General features: G+C 38.5%; 1 protein-coding gene across 2 annotated transcripts; it reads left to right on the top strand.

The window, feature by feature from the left end:
- Positions 1 to 10,301, top strand: LOC130737076 (uncharacterized). 2 transcript variants are annotated; one of them, XM_057588851.1, is made up of 9 exons: positions 1 to 271; positions 364 to 469; positions 1,318 to 1,625; positions 1,770 to 1,875; positions 1,979 to 2,341; positions 2,623 to 2,696; positions 2,772 to 2,896; positions 3,895 to 4,176; positions 10,022 to 10,301. In XM_057588851.1, exons 1-9 carry the CDS (start codon positions 156 to 158, stop codon positions 10,039 to 10,041), a joined length of 1,500 nt encoding a protein of 499 aa, XP_057444834.1. In that variant the 5' UTR covers positions 1 to 155; the 3' UTR covers positions 10,042 to 10,301. The 2 variants fall into 2 exon arrangements, with proteins under 2 accessions (XP_057444834.1, XP_057444830.1); XM_057588847.1 differs by having other exon boundaries at positions 2 to 271; positions 2,620 to 2,696.
- The last annotated feature ends 5,190 nt before the right edge of the window (positions 10,302 to 15,491 follow it).

Raw genomic sequence — 15,491 nt, 5'->3', positions numbered from 1 at the left:
CTAGTCCCAGAAGTGCGTCACAAGTCATAACCGCTCACTCGCACGAGAATTTCCCATTACAAAACGAGCGTGTGTGATTTAAACTCCGTTTAGAGTGTTTAGACTGAGACTGAAGCAGATCGAGGGTGTACCCTAATCCACACACACCACCAGACATGGCAGAAGAGAGTGAGACGAAGAAGACGAAGGAGCTAGAGGATACTAATGATGTCGAGTCCCAGATTCAAACCGCTATGAGCTCTCGCGTCCCTTACTTCAAGGAACAATCCGAGTAATTTCTCATCTTTTCCCTTCTTCTTCTTCGTCTTCTGCTTCTTCGTGTTTGTGGTAACATTTCTGTTTCTGTTTTGCATTTGAATGCAGTTCATTGACATTTGAGGGTGTTCGTCGAGTGCTCGAGAAGGATTTGGGGTTGGCGGAATTTGCTTTGGATGTGCATAAGAGATTTATCAAACAATGTTTGATCAAGGTAGTAGCTACCACACCATTACCCTTTTCTCTTCTTTCAAACCCTTGTTTAACCGAACATGCTAGGGCACGCACGCACGAGACTCCTAAATCTTCTCATTGTGGTTTACTCTGTTTAATTTGTTCTCTAGTGAGTGAATGCATTTCATCATTTGGTTTTGCAATGATGCCCTGTGTCCTTAAGGTTATGTTTGGGAGGGAAGGGAAACCCTACCCCCTTAGTTTTAGGGTATTTCTTAAAACCCTCTAAAACCCCCAATCAAGTTGTTTTGGTGAGTTCCCCCAAATTGGGGGGTTTTGGGGATTTTGAACTTCCCCTCACCTAAAAGTTCCCAAACATAGCCTGAGGAGTAACCTATTTAGTACAACAAGTAGTTTACTGACTTTATTCATTGCTATTGTTTTGACACATTTGATTGGTTGATTAACTCTCGGTATGCTCTGATATGTCCATATTTGATTATCATTTGGGTTTTGTTGAAACCTTGGTTTTTGGGGGTGTGTTTTTAAAAATTACTTGCCTTAGGAGCCTAAGCATTGCCAAATTCTGGGTAGGGCTGGTTGGTATGGTATCTGAATAAATTGAGTGCCAATCACCATATGAACTTATGAAGCATGACTCTGCTTTTACTTTGATTTATGAGGGAATTATTTTCATTTTCTTTAGGCTCGAGCGCAGTTTGTTATGTCTAGCCATACTTTGATTAACTTAAGTGTGAAAGACAGATGTATGGTGTTGCATGTATTCTTTACAATTACTACTACTTGGCTATTGTCATAAGTGATGATTACAATTTTCTTTATAATATGTTTGTGCTGATTTTTTTTGGTACCTCGCTGTGCTGGTAGTGCTTGGAAGGGGTCGGTGAGGAAGATGGCCCAAAGATGCCAGGGGAGGAGGCAGCGGAAAAAGGTGCAAGTACACGTGAGTCAGTAAGACCAAAAGAAGAAGGCCAGTCAGAAGATGTAAAGGATCTTTGCCCTGAAGATGAGGAGAAAATGGAAGACTCACCAGTATTAGGCCTTCTTAAAGAACAAAAGGGAGTTAAAGTTGAAACCTTCGAACAAGAATACAATGGAAAAAAAATAGTTCTGAGTGAGGCCCAAATTAAGAAAGCTGTTAGGAAAAGATCTTCATATATCAAGTCTAATGCAGAGTATGCTACTGATTCTGTCCTCTCTTTATGACAATGCATGCATTCTTCCTATTTGTACCTTTGATACATTTATTCACATCAACTAATTCTTTGGTTATAATTCTTAAGAGATGACATAGGGAACTTTTCACTGGTTGATTTCAGGGAAATTACTATGGCTGGTCTACGGAGACTATTGGAGGCAGATCTTAAACTTGAGCCATATACTCTTGATCCCTTTAAGAAGTTTATAAGTCAACAGCTTGATGAGGTGAGTTAAAATTTAAAAATCTTTTCATAAAGTGTCATTGATGCTCATAGGAGGTACACAAGCACACAATCTAATGCTTAGCAAGTCTTTGTAAATTGTGAAGGTATTAGCTTCTTCTGAAGTTCTTAAACCTGCGAGCAATGCAAAGAAAATTGTTAAGAAGAAACCTGCTACCAAAGTAACTAAAAAGGCCAGCAGTGAAGAGAACTCTGATACTTCTGACAAGGTGAGTGACGAGGAAGAGAATGAGGAAGATGAAGTCAAACCTAGAAAAAAGATTGTTCCAAAAGGCAAGACACAGACTTCTCTTGGACCCAAAAAGCGTAAAGGAGAGGAGACCAATCTATCCAGTAAGAAAAAGCTGAAGACTGCTAAAGCAGCCTCAGAAGACAATAGTGATACAGAAGATAATGAAAAAAACTCTGAAGATGATGAGCCCCATTCATCGCCTGAGAAACTTACCAAGGTTATACTGATTTATTGGACATTATATGCTCAATGCAAATAGGAATTCTTGGCATAAATTGAAAATTTATAGCCATTGTCATAATTTTTGAATAATCTTCACCTTTTAGCTTAATAACAGCTTTTATATAATCAAATATCCACTTGCTGTCCTTCTTTGTTAGTTTATATGAGGCTGTACGTCTGTCCTTCTATTTTTTTATTATTTGTCAATTTCCACTGGTTATATGTATTAAATAAATTTTATTTGATCACGTCTTTTTTTCCCCTGAACTTCAGAAGAAAGAGGTTCCAACTCCTGTGTATAGTAAACGTGTGGAGCGCTTAAAATCTGTTATTAAAGAATGTGGAATGAGGTAATTTCCTTTCCTTTCTATGATTCTAAATCTTTGTTGAGGGTGATGGTTTGATGTCATATATTTCTTCTGCAGTGTTCCTCCAGTTATTTATAAAAAGGTCAAGCAGGTGCCTGAAAACAAACGGGAAGGGCAACTAATTAAAGAGTTGGAGGAAATACTGTCTAGAGAGGGGTTATCTTCAAATCCATCGGAAAAGGGTGAGCTTGTGTTTCTTAGTGATACCTCATCCATGTTAATTGCAGTAAAAAATGTGCTCTTTTGTCAAATTGGAGCTGTAGTTCTCAGCTATGCCTAATTATATGTAGACAATTCAAGGAATTGAAACATTTGCCATTTTTATCATGGTCTTCTAGGCATAGTAGTCAATAGCGCGCTATAGCGGCGTTGCGGAGCGGCTCCCTGCTGCTATTGAGATGAAATAGCGGCGCACCTCACAATAGCGGCATTAGCGGCGCGAATAGCGGCCAATGTAATGGCAGATCGCAGCCAATAGCAATAAATAGCGGTGCTATATGGACGAAGGGAAAAATGACTCAAGCCCCTCAGTTTTAAACCATTGGGGAACCATTTTAGGGGCATTTTTGGACTTTCCAGGACCATTTTAGGTCAAACTTAAAAGAATGAAGCTTCATTCTTCATTCAGAATTGCAAATCGGACCGTCTTTGCCCTCTTCCCACTACTGACTTTGCCCTCTCACCTTGGAGCTCCAAGGACCACACCCTTCTTTGGCGACCACCCTTCACTAGCGACCACCCTTCAGTGCTAGAGGATGATAATGAATGATTTGATATGTAGCTAGGAGCCTAGGAACTCTTATTTCAATGTTCATGTTTTGTTACTAGAGGCTTGACCTTGTTTTTAGCTTTTACCTTGCCTTTGAGTGGTTTTTAGTTGTGTTACTCCCTCCCTTTCCATAAAGATGGCTGTTTAAGGTAAAAATGTATGGCAAAATGATAGTATAAGGAGTATTTGACCTGTAAAAATGTGAAATTTGAGAGGTCACTCCAATATTTGGAAACTGAGGGTAGGTTAATATAATTTCAGTCAACCTTGTTTGTTGGGTCATTTTAAATCTAACGTCTGCTGCATTAAGCGGCAGATGATAATTGCTATAGCCTCTGATTTGGTTTCATTCTATCTTTTTATCTAATGACTCCTTTTTTTCCCATTTCTTATTTTTTCTCGTTTTGCCAGAAATCAAGGAAGTGAGAAGGAAGAAAGCAAGAGCCAAAGAGCTTGAGGGTATTGATATGAGTAATATTGTTTCAAGTTCACGCCGAAGGTCAACAACTAGTTATGCAGCTCCTCCACCACCAAAGCCCAAGATTCCAGTTAAAGCTAGTGGCGATGATAATGAGGGTAGTGGTAAGGATAACGATGATGAAGGAAATGATAATGAAGTTGATGAAGAAGATGAAGAAGAGGAGGATAGTAATGATGATGATGATGGGAGTGAGAGTGAAGAATTTAACGATGGTACGTCTTTAAAATACATTAAGGCTCTGCTTTATTTTCATATTGCTTGTTATCAGAAATCATGTTAGATTCTGAAATCATGTATGTTTTTTTGTGCTCTTTTCGGGTTTGCGGTGGTTAAGTAGTTTTCTGTTAGTAATAATTAATTGCTTCAATCCTGCTAGGATTGAAGCAACATGGATCGTAGGGACTCAGACTCGATTTTCGTATAAAATGATTCCAACATATTATAGCTTTGAGCCAGGCCCTGTACTTTCCATTTGGTATCTACATGCTGTAGATAATAATATTTAGAACATCTAGATGTTAATTATTACTGAATTTTTGAAGCGGTCCTTGTATTTTAGGACACTGGATTGAGTGAGGAATTATTAGTAATTTGAGGTTCTGAATATACTAAATCCAATGCAGATAATGACAGCTAAGTACGACACAGCTAAACATAAAGAATCTTTGGTTTGAAGAATCATACTTGGAAAATGTGGGGTAACTCCCTTAGTTAGTTAGTTTAATAGATAGTTAGGAGCTAAAGCGAGAATATTTGAAAGGGGTTTTCTTGAAAGTAGTCTAGGACGATGTGAGGGAATGATTGAAGTTGCACTCCGAGTGGTCACAATCAGAGGTGGTGGACATTGGACGACTCATAGAGAAGTCAAGAAAAGAGAACCAATAACTGTCTTACGTATGCGTTGTGGCGGACATGGTGGCTCGTCATGCTATTGGTTCTGGCCAAGGTAGTCAGAAGCGGGATTTAGTAATAAAGCGTGGAGGGTCCAGAAGCGTAAGGCGCTAAAGCGCTAGCTAAAGCGTAGGCTTTAGCCGCTTTTGCCAGTTATATATATATTATATATATTTACACTTATAATAGGATACGTAAATATATATATGCATATAAATGGTGTAATTGACAAAAAGTCTTAAGAATATCATACCTAAAACATAAAATATCATAACTTATAATTGATATTTCATACAAAAGTCATAAAATAACCTTCCAAAACACCATAACATCAAGTAGTTCTGAACTTCAAAGCATAAAACATAAACATGAAGTCTCATCATCAAAACATAAAAACATAAACATCAAGTTCTCATCATCAAAGCATAAAACATAAACACTAAGTCTCATCATCAAAGCATATTAAAAACTTAAACATCCAACTTAAGCTAGGCTATGAAGTTGGACAAAGTAAAATCATCAGGTTCCTCCATAAGATCCTCATCTTCAGGTCCATCAACTTCGTCATCCAAGTTCTCCCCCTCATCATAATCACCACCACCACCATGAGCTTGAGATGGTTCTCCAACTTGATCATCTTGAACAACACCATATGTTTCCTCTTCTCCAAGTTGTTCTTCAACATCCAAGTGCTCATCCAAATCTTCATTGTTGGCATCTTTATCCACAATCCACTCATCATCGGATGGAACATCTCCAAGATCAAGCACACGAGCTTTCCTAGCTTTCTTCTTTTTGGCTAATTGTGAATTAGTCATGACAAAAACAACTTCATTCATCTTTTCTTGCTTTAAGCGGTTTCTCCTCTTAGTGTGAACCTAAACATTTGCAAATAATAATCAATATATGCAAAGGTAGTAGTATTAGACTATTAGTTATAATTTATAGAGTTAGTAAATATTTACCCTCTCAAAGGCACTCCAATTACGTTCACATCCCGAAGAACTACATGTCAAGCCCAACACACGGATAGCAAACTTCTGCAAATCTGGAACTTCATCCCCATAGAACTCCCACCATTCTACTGGAGTCCTCTTGTGAAGTGTTCCAAGAGCTAGGTCACATCCAAGTAAACCACTCTTGCCATGAAGCATTTTTTCTTGAACAGTTATCCTCTCACGTTCTTCATAATCAGGCACCATCTTGTACAAACAATCAAATAGCCCTTTTTTAACTTCAACATCTACCTTAAAACCAGGAGCATAATGCAATTGAGGGTTGACATAATAGCCGGCAGCATGCAAGGGCCTATGGAATTGTTTATCCCATCTTGCATCAATAATGTTCCACAATGGTTGATACCTAAAATATATGGATAGTTCACTTGTAAAAAAGAAGCTAAAGAATATAAAACATAGTAAAATTGAATTATAGAAAGTATAGATTGAATTACCACTTCTTAACACCATGGAAATCGCTTTGAATTGTCTCTTGAGCTTGGTCCATTGCCTCATAAATGAAGCCCATTGCTGGCTTCTCATCAGAATCAACATCACGAAGCACTTTAATAAGAGGAAGTGCCCCCCTCAAGCAAATATATACCTCCTTCCAAAATTGGTTGTTCCCAACCAATTCCTCCACATGTTTTCCCTCCCTTGTCTTAGAATATGGGGTCTTATACCATTCCTTGCTTGAAAACATTCTCTTCAAAGAATTCTTGTGCTCATAAAGACATCCTAAAGTGATGTAAGAAGTAGCAAATCGAGTCATGCCGGGCCTCACCAAGTCCTTCTTGTCGGTGTGTTCTTGCAACAAAACTATGAGAGCAGTTCTTGCATAGATGTATCTTGTGATCATTCTCCCCTTAGGAATTGTCTCCTTGTGAATGGGCACCTTTTTCTCAAAATCTTCTAGCATTAGATCAATACAATGGGATGCACAAGGTGTCCAATACAACTTCTTCCTCTTGGCCATCAACAACTCTCCAGCAGCTTTGTAGTTGGCCGCATTGTCCGTCACAACTTGAACAACATTCTCTTCACCAATCTCTTGAACAACTTCATCTAGCATTTTAAAGATGGCTTCCGCCGTCTTGGATATGTGGGAGGCATCAATGGACTTCAAGAACTCCGTCCCTTTAGGGCTATTCACCAAGAAATTCAGAATTGTTCTCCTCCTTGTATCAGTCCACCCATCTGTCATTAAAGTGCACCCAACTTGCTTCCAAACAGCTCTATGTTCTTCAATAGCATCCATTGTTAACTTAACTTCTTGCTTCAAGTACTTGACCCTTATGTCATTATAGGAGGGGGGCTTGAATCCTTGACCATGTCGGGCAATCAACTCACACATAATAGGAAACTCTTCACTTCTTGCCACATTGAATGGAATGGCATTGTTGTAGAAAAACCTAGCAATAGCATGACATGCATCCTCTCTTATATCCTTTTTGAAAATAGTAGTCACTCTAGGTTGGGCAAGCTTCTTATTTCCACTATCTTCAACTTCCTCAACATCAACCACCTCAAAGTTTCTCTTCTTTCCCCTCATTGCTGTTGTTTTCATCCTAGTTTTCACGCCCACAAGTGCTTTCATCTCTTCATAAACATTATCAGGAACACTCTCACATACATTGCAATTCTGTGTTGTTTTGGCCAAGTGATGCTTCAACCGGTAAACTCCTCCATTTAGTTCTTTCTTACAGAATTTGCACATAACCTTGGAAGTTCTTTCACCAACAGCAATTCCATACTTCCATCCCGGATCAGTTCTCTGCCCTTTGGCAAATTTGCTCTGAGGAAGAACAACCCGAACAGTTGAGGAGCTACCACCAGCCCCACCACCTTCAGCAGACCCACCAACATCTCCCGCAAAAGCCATTAGGAACAAACACACTCACAGTCACACAGCACCTGAATTAACAAATATATAGCATAAGTGCATAACCCATTAACACTAATAGAACCCATTAATTTTCTGAGTGGTAACTGGTAAGCATCATTTCTTTTCCTAATAAAAAAATGAAAGAAAGAAATAAATTGAATAAACAGTGTGAGAAATGAGAAGTGAGACTGAAAGAGAGGCTGAGAGGGTCGAGCATGGTTCAAGAAGTGTGAGTGTGAGACCTGAGAGAGAGGGTCGAAGTGAGAGAGAGAGGAACAACAGAGAAAGAGAGAGATGGTCGAACCTGCAATTGAGTCGCTGGCGGCGGCGGCTGTGCACAAGGCGAGAGGCGGCAGAGCAATCACCCACAATCGCGAGAGAGAGAGGCGCAGGACTCGCGTTGCTTCAAACCAACTCAGATTGAAAAGGAAAGGCTTGAAAATCAGGTAAAAAACCCCTAATTTTACAAACCGGGTAAAAAAACCCGAATCTGGCGAATCTGGCAGAAGCTTCAAAATTGCGATTTCGCCACGCTTCCGCCGAAATCCGCCTTAGTCGCGCTCTGAAGCCCAGCCCCAACTCAAGCGCGCTTTAGCGCTTCAAAGCGCGCGCTTCTGACTACACTGGTTCTGGCAGACATTATTGTCTTACATATGCGTTGTAGTCATCTAGTTGCAAACAATAGGACCCTGGTGGGATTTTGATTTTTTAGCATTTACACAATCCTTTACCTTGATGGCGAGGTGAACATTTTGAAGGGATAGAATTGTTAGGTAATCTCCTTAGTGTAATAGTTAGTCAAGGAGTTTGTTAGATAGTGAGAGAGGGGAGGTTATAATTAACAGAAAGGGGGAGATTACAGGGTTCGTTACTGAGATTTGAAAGGAAAATTGGGAGAGATCCAGGTGTTGAATACCTGGTGAGTTAGAGTTTTTCTATCAATTCCTGTTAGAAAATAAAGAATCTTTTCATTTATTTCTTAGTTTTCAGGCAGTGATGGATGATAAAAGTTTTTCAGGCATTTCCTTGTTCTAGATCTTTGTATTGTACTATGTTTCCCACTTTGATTTGTGGTTATCTTTTATGTTTTAACTAATCTATAAAACATAAAGATGAAAAGATGAGCTACACATAGTACACAAAGCTTATTGTGAAGTATTTAATGGAAGATGTTGAATAAAAAGAAAGAGACAAGAGGAATTTGGTGTACTAAGTGTAGCTATTTCAAATTTGGTGTACTAAGTGTAGCTCTTTCACCGGGGCAGGAGAAGGCGAGCTGGGCAAAGTTGACGGGTGTCGAAACAGGGAACTAGCGCGCTGCTATGCCCCGGTGGAGGTAGGTGCGCGTCAATATGATGCTTTGATGAATTTGTGGCGTGTGCGGCGGCAGTTGGCTGCCGGACCGGAGGGGGTTTGTTGATCTCGAGGAGACAATTCCGGCAACGGGGTCTTTGGCCGGATAAGACATCGTAGTCCAACAATGGCGGCAAAAACGACTATAGTGGCTGAAAAAAGGAGCGGAGCCTGCTGGAAAGGGATCACAACAAGGTGAAGAAACGGAAACTGAAATGAGACACAGTTTCTCACCGGTGGTGGACAGTGGGTCCATAAGGAATGACGACAAATTAGGATTGCCTCTCGTCAGGCTTTCATACTATGTTGAATAAGAAGAAAGAGATAAGAAGAATTTGGTGAATCCGTGAGTCTAAACTAGACAACTAGGGTCATTATATTTAATAGGAACCATAAATGCACAATATATACAAAATACAACGCATACGTAAGACAGTTATTGGTTCTCTTTTCTTGACTTCTCTATGAGTCGTCCAATGTCCACCACCTCTGATTGTGACCACTCGGAGTGCAACTTCAATCATTCCCTCACATCGTCCTAGACTACTTTCAAGAAAACCCCTTTCAAATATTCTCGCTTTAGCTCCTAACTATCTATTAAACTAACTAACTAAGGGAGTTACCCCACATTTTCCAAGTATGATTCTTCAAACCAAAGATTCTTTATGTTTAGCTGTGTCGTATTTAGCTGTCATTATCTGCATTGGATTTAGTATATTCAGAACCTCAAATTACTAATAATTCCTCACTCAATCCAGTGTCCTAAAATACAAGGATTACACCTACTTCCCAATTTACATGATTAGGTTGCCTAATCATGTAACTGAAGACATTAATTTATATGGTGCATGATCTTCTCTATTACATTGTGTACCTTCATTACTTGCTTTGTTGGAAAGTGGTGGTCCTTATATTTTCCCATTTATGCAGATGAAGAGGACAGTGATTGAACTCAGCAGATTCTTTGGTCATTAAAAGGTGAATTTTTCCAAAATTGATTAGGAGGTGATGGTGTATAATGTTATGTATTGTAGTGTGCTTTGCTTTTGTACCTTTTCTTCTGATTTTGCTTTTCCCCTGTGGAAATGGCCAGTACTTGTTGTTAGTTACAGAAATATTAACGTAGTTTCCTTGCTGATCCATCTATAGGAACTTGGACACTTACACTCTGGGTTTAAATTTAGTATTTATATATTAACTTAGTTTCTTCCTTGGTTCCTCTACAGCAACATATGGCGACACATCTGGTTTAACTTTAGTTTCTTTAACTCCTAGGCCATTATATTCCCTCATCTCATTCACAAGTGGCAGCCTGGCCATTACTGAAAGAAAAACAAATTGTCTGTTGAAGTTTATGACCCATTTAACTTGTGTTCAACTTGCTTAGAAGTCTTACACAAAGCTAAAACTAACTGAATTTGAATTGTTAAAGGCATTATAATCTTTCTCATCTCAGCTCTATTAATATTTTTTTATGCTCTTTGAGAAAATCTTGCTTAATTTTTAACCTAAACCTCAATTTTATTTTGTTGGATGTGTTTTTGAAAGACCCATGAATGGGCTGGGCTAACTCGTTGTCATGTAAAAGTTATTAGTATTATAGCTTTTGTGAAGGTAGTGTTACAGCCAGAAGTCATGATGTTCGGATCCTAGATCATGTAGAAACAAAGCCTAAAATGTACTCTAGGAGAAATAAGAATAGGTTGGAATTAATATGGCAGTTAAGTGGTAGGGCAGTTTTACAGTACTCATTTTATTGTTTAGATGAGAGCCTTGGCTCTAAGGCCTGTAGGGAAGTTCATCTACTAGATTTTGGGTATTTTAATTTAACATTGGCATTTATTAGAATAAAATATATTTTTCTTAAATTTGAATAAAAATTTAATTTTTTAACTTCTAAAAACATGTTCTAACTGGTTTTGGTCGCAGTTCAATGACATTAAATATTACTCATCGGGTTTGACCACGTTTTTATCAAATTTCACCAGTATGAATTCTCTAGAAGTGAAAACTAATTTTGCATATCAGAAAAGTGAAAACCATGCGCGTTAGCTTGATACCATTATTAACATGATTTTAGTTACTTTTAAGTTGTGTTTATTTGATTCGCTTAGTTTCTTTGACCCCTGTGATTATTTGGAAATTAGAGTATGTTCTTGAATTTTTTTGGCTTAAATAAGTTTTTGGTCCCTAACCTTTACTAAATGCTTGGTTTTCGTCCCTCGCCGGAGCAAAGGTGGGTTTTAGTCCCTAACCTTTGCCACAAGATTTGGTTTTAGTCCCTCCGGAGCTCTGGGTCAACGCCGGAGCTCCGGTGGCCCATGTGGCATGGCCACGTGGGATTAGTGAGCGGACGTGGAATTTCTTTTTCTTTTTCATTTAAAATATTAAAAAATAATTAAACCTCAATATTTAATGTCCCTAAATAACCTCCCTAATTAATTGCATATATTATTTAAATAAAAACATTAAAAATGGGAATTCAACCTTCATCTCACCATTCTCCGTCAGTGCCTGCAACCTCCAATGGATCTAACCCCCAAAGCCTCCAGCTTTCCTCCGATTCATCATCCTCTCTCGGCGACCACGAACTCAACCCCGACAGCCACGACCTCGACAGACAGGGGCTCGATCTTGAGAAACGGCGATGGTGGATGGAAGGGGAATGAATGAGGAGATGAGAGAAAATTGGGGTTTCATAATTGAAAATGCAGATTGCAAAAACGAATCTGAACGAGAAGAAGGTAAGAGAGTTGAAAATCGCAGAGGTTTGGAATTTGATCTGCGATCTAATTTGTTGGCTCTTCACGTTCGAGTACCGTCCTCCAACCTTTTCTTCAAATATGTTCTTAATCTTTCTGAATTTCGGTTGTGGTTGTTGAAGGAAATCAGTGCCATTTTTCTTCACTCTACCTCTCCCGATCTGGGTTTTCTAAGTTGGGGTTTTGGTAGTTCTTGGGTTTCTAGGTTTGCTGGTTAAAATGATTTGCTGGGTTCTTCATTTGGGTTTCTGGGTTTTCTTCATCTGGATTTGCTGGGTTCTTCATCTGGGTTCTTCATTTGGGTTTCTGGGTTTGCTTTTTCAATTTAGGTTTGCTGGTTTTGATCCCCCACCACTCACTCTTTTCCATTCCTCTCTCTAAATTTGCAAGATTTTCCAACATTAAATTTGGGACTCTTGGCTTTTTTTCAGTGAATCTGGTTGTTTGCTCATTACAGAGGACATTGTGAGATTTGGTATCTTTTCTTGGGTTTTTGAGGCGATGCTCGTTAGGGGACTCTTTTAGCTGCTATGCTTTTGGATTTATTAGATAACTTAGTATGATGCTGTGTAATGTGGTCTTGGACCTTTCTTAATGAAATTTTGATATTTCAAAAAAAAAGGTATCAATTTGATGCACTATAATAAAGATTTGAGTTTTAACTTTTGAGGATTAGAATTTATTTTCTGGGTTTTGTTGAAGATGGTGGATGAAGATGGTGTAGGTGATTTTTTAAGCAGATGGTGAAGATGATGGTTGAAGATGATGAAGAAGGATTAGAGTTAAAAAATTTAGGACTAGCTTAAAGATTTTATTAGGGATTAAAGTTAAATAAATTAAGTTTTTTTTTTATTTTTTAGAATTTTAAACATTTTCATTTTTTAAAATTAATAATATTTTAAATGAAAAAGAAAAAGAAATTCCACGTCAGCTCACTAATCCCACGTGGTCATGCCACATGGGCCACCGGAGCTCCGGCGTTGACCCAGAGCTCCGGAGGGACCAAAACCAAATCTTGTGGCAAATGTTAGGGACTAAAACCCACCTTTGCTCCGGCGAGGGACGAAAACCAAGCATTTGGTAAAGGTTAGGGACCAAAAACTTATTTAAGCCAATTTTTTTTGGGTCAGTTTTCCCGGTATTACAAAGGTATTCTCACAACCGACTACAATGAGATTTGGTCAAAAGTGTTTGTTACATAAAAAATTCTGGGTGCTTGGAAATTGAAATTAGTAGCAGAATCAGAGCTGATCTTACGGTTAGCAGATTCTCAGGCTTTCCTGTCCATAAGTCTAAAACCCAAAGTAAGTTCAACTATGGGCCGAGCCTGAATGAAGTATAAGCCATTGAGTTCCGTACGAGGTTATCTAGTATACATTGAATATGAATCCAACTCCGTTAAAATATTTACAGTTGGATGTTTTTCTAACAATAAATGATAGTTTTATGAATTTTTTTTATCAAGAATAATTGTTTGTTCACACCTCAAACATGAGGTGGAAAGAGGTGGAGGAGGAGAGAGTTAGGAAGAAAAGAAAAAATAAGAGAGAGAAAGTATAAGATGTAATAGATGATAAAAGGAGAAAGATAGAAATAAAAATATGTGAAAATAAAGTTATATAAAATGAGGTGTGAATATATCTATTTTATAAATTTTCTACATGTCATTATAAAGTTGTAGAACTAGTTGAAATAATTATGAAAAAAGTTGATGTAGGTTTTGTCATTTCTTAAAAAAAAATTATTGAGCAATTGACAGCCTTTATTTTTTAAAGGCTTAATTGCACTTTTGGTCCCCCAAATTTAGCCTTCTTGCGAAAATTGTCCCCAAACTTCAAAATTAGCAAAAACCATCCCTGAAGTTTACACCCGGTTGCAAGATTGGTTTTCCGTTACACTTCCGTGAGAAACTAACGTTTTCTTGGTAAAAAAATTAAAACCCAGAAAATTCATAGAGTTTTCATCATCTTCAACAATCTTCATCATCAATTCATCATCTTCATTCAAAACCCAGAAAATCCCACAAATAAAAATTATCTAAACTTTTTTTTTGAAACCACATGCTCTAAATCAAAATAATTCTGTTTAACAAGATTCAATGCAATTTACATGAAGATGTATGAAATGAACATGCACAATCATGTTGAAGAGGTTTTTTATCCCTTTGTAATTTCTGCTCCTTACTCTTACAAAGCTTGGTTAAACTTTCATCATGTCCTTATTCCTCAACAAGAACCAAATAACACAAACCAAGCTTCTCTTCATCTTCCATCACCAACACCATTTGATCCTTCTTTCTATAGCCATGACTAACCACTATTCTTCACCTCATGAATCCATCTCCAAATAACCATTTCCTCAACCACACCAAACCAGAACCTCCCATTTCAACACTCAAAACAGAACCTCCCACTTCACCATTGAAACAATTCCAACCTGAAGACACCACCTCTTCTCCCTGTCAATCGCCACAGTCATTCCCCAATCACCATAACCAAAAGGAAAAGATGAAAGGAAGAACAAAAACCCCAACATCACGCACCACACAGAACCCAAACCGCCATGCTATTAAGCCACATCTTAAAAACCCCTAATTTCCCCTATCACGCCAATCAGAGAAGAAGATGAAAGAAAACACCCCAACTGTCATAACCATCTCTCGGTCACCTTGGTTCTGATGTCTTCATCGTTTGCCTCTCCTCATCGTCGTAGCCAGCTCCATTGTCGCCCCAGCGCTCCATGGCATCGTCCTCACCGAGTCTCCATCGCCCCACCTCCTTGAACGCTGCCGCGTGTTCCAGCCGACTCCGTCGTCCCTCTCTCTCTCTATCTCCGCCGTCGGCTTCTCTCTCACGTTTCTGAAGATCAGGTTTCTGAAGAACCCCGACCCTACCATCACCTGCAACCGATCGCAAGAAAGGCACCGCCATTGGCAAAGGATATAGGTTCTTTTCGCGATTTGGGGTTGGTGGGTTTCAGAAGATAAAGAAGAAGATGTGGGAGGAAGATGAACACGAGAAGAGAAGAGGAATGGGTGAGGAGAAGAGGAACGGAGAAGAGAAGAGAAGAAGAAGATGAACGCGATTGAGGGACAGAGAGGAGAGGCAGAAGAAGATCAACAGAGGAGATCGGGAGAGGAGAAGCTGTGATGAACCCTAATCTTTCACTCCCTCTTACTTACTATGAAGATGAGGATCTGAGGAGCTTCCACTGTTTTTTAATTTTTTTTTCTCAATTTTTTTCTTTATTTTTTAATTCATTTTTAACGAAATATTCTGTTAGTTTCTCACGGAAGTGTAACAGAAAACCAATTTTGCAACCAGGTATAAACTTCAGGGATGGTTTTTGCTAATTTTGAAGTTTGGGGACGATTTTCGCAGGAAGGTCAAAGTTGGGGGACCAAAAGTGTAATTAAGCCTTTTTTAAATCATTGGCAACTTTCAGTTCTTAAACTTGTCTAGCTTTTGTTAGTGGATGAATATTAAATCAGTGTTTAATTGCATTTAAATATGACTACTTTTTGAAAGTTATAGCTTCTTTTGAATGATTATAAAAGTGTGTTGTGTTAAACTCTTGAAAATGGAAACTATTTATATTAGAAGATGTTTGGTTTGACCCCTTTTTGTGTTTAGAAAAGA

The sequence above is a fragment of the Lotus japonicus genome, chromosome 1 (genome assembly GCF_012489685.1).
Source record: "Lotus japonicus ecotype B-129 chromosome 1, LjGifu_v1.2".
NCBI classification, from domain to species: Eukaryota; Viridiplantae; Streptophyta; class Magnoliopsida; order Fabales; family Fabaceae; genus Lotus; species Lotus japonicus.
This window is presented reverse-complemented; position numbering and strand designations above follow the sequence as displayed.

Excerpts from the sequence above, each read along its gene's own strand:
- LOC130737076 (XM_057588847.1), top strand. The coding sequence starts at position 156 with ATGGCAGAAGAGAGTGAGACGAAGAAGACGAAGGAGCTAGAGGATACT. Across the intron at positions 1,876-1,978 it reads TAAGTCAACAGCTTGATGAG|GTATTAGCTTCTTCTGAAGT; the intron begins GTGAGTTAAAAT and ends TAAATTGTGAAG. Across the intron at positions 2,897-3,894 it reads TTCAAATCCATCGGAAAAGG|AAATCAAGGAAGTGAGAAGG; the intron begins GTGAGCTTGTGT and ends TCGTTTTGCCAG.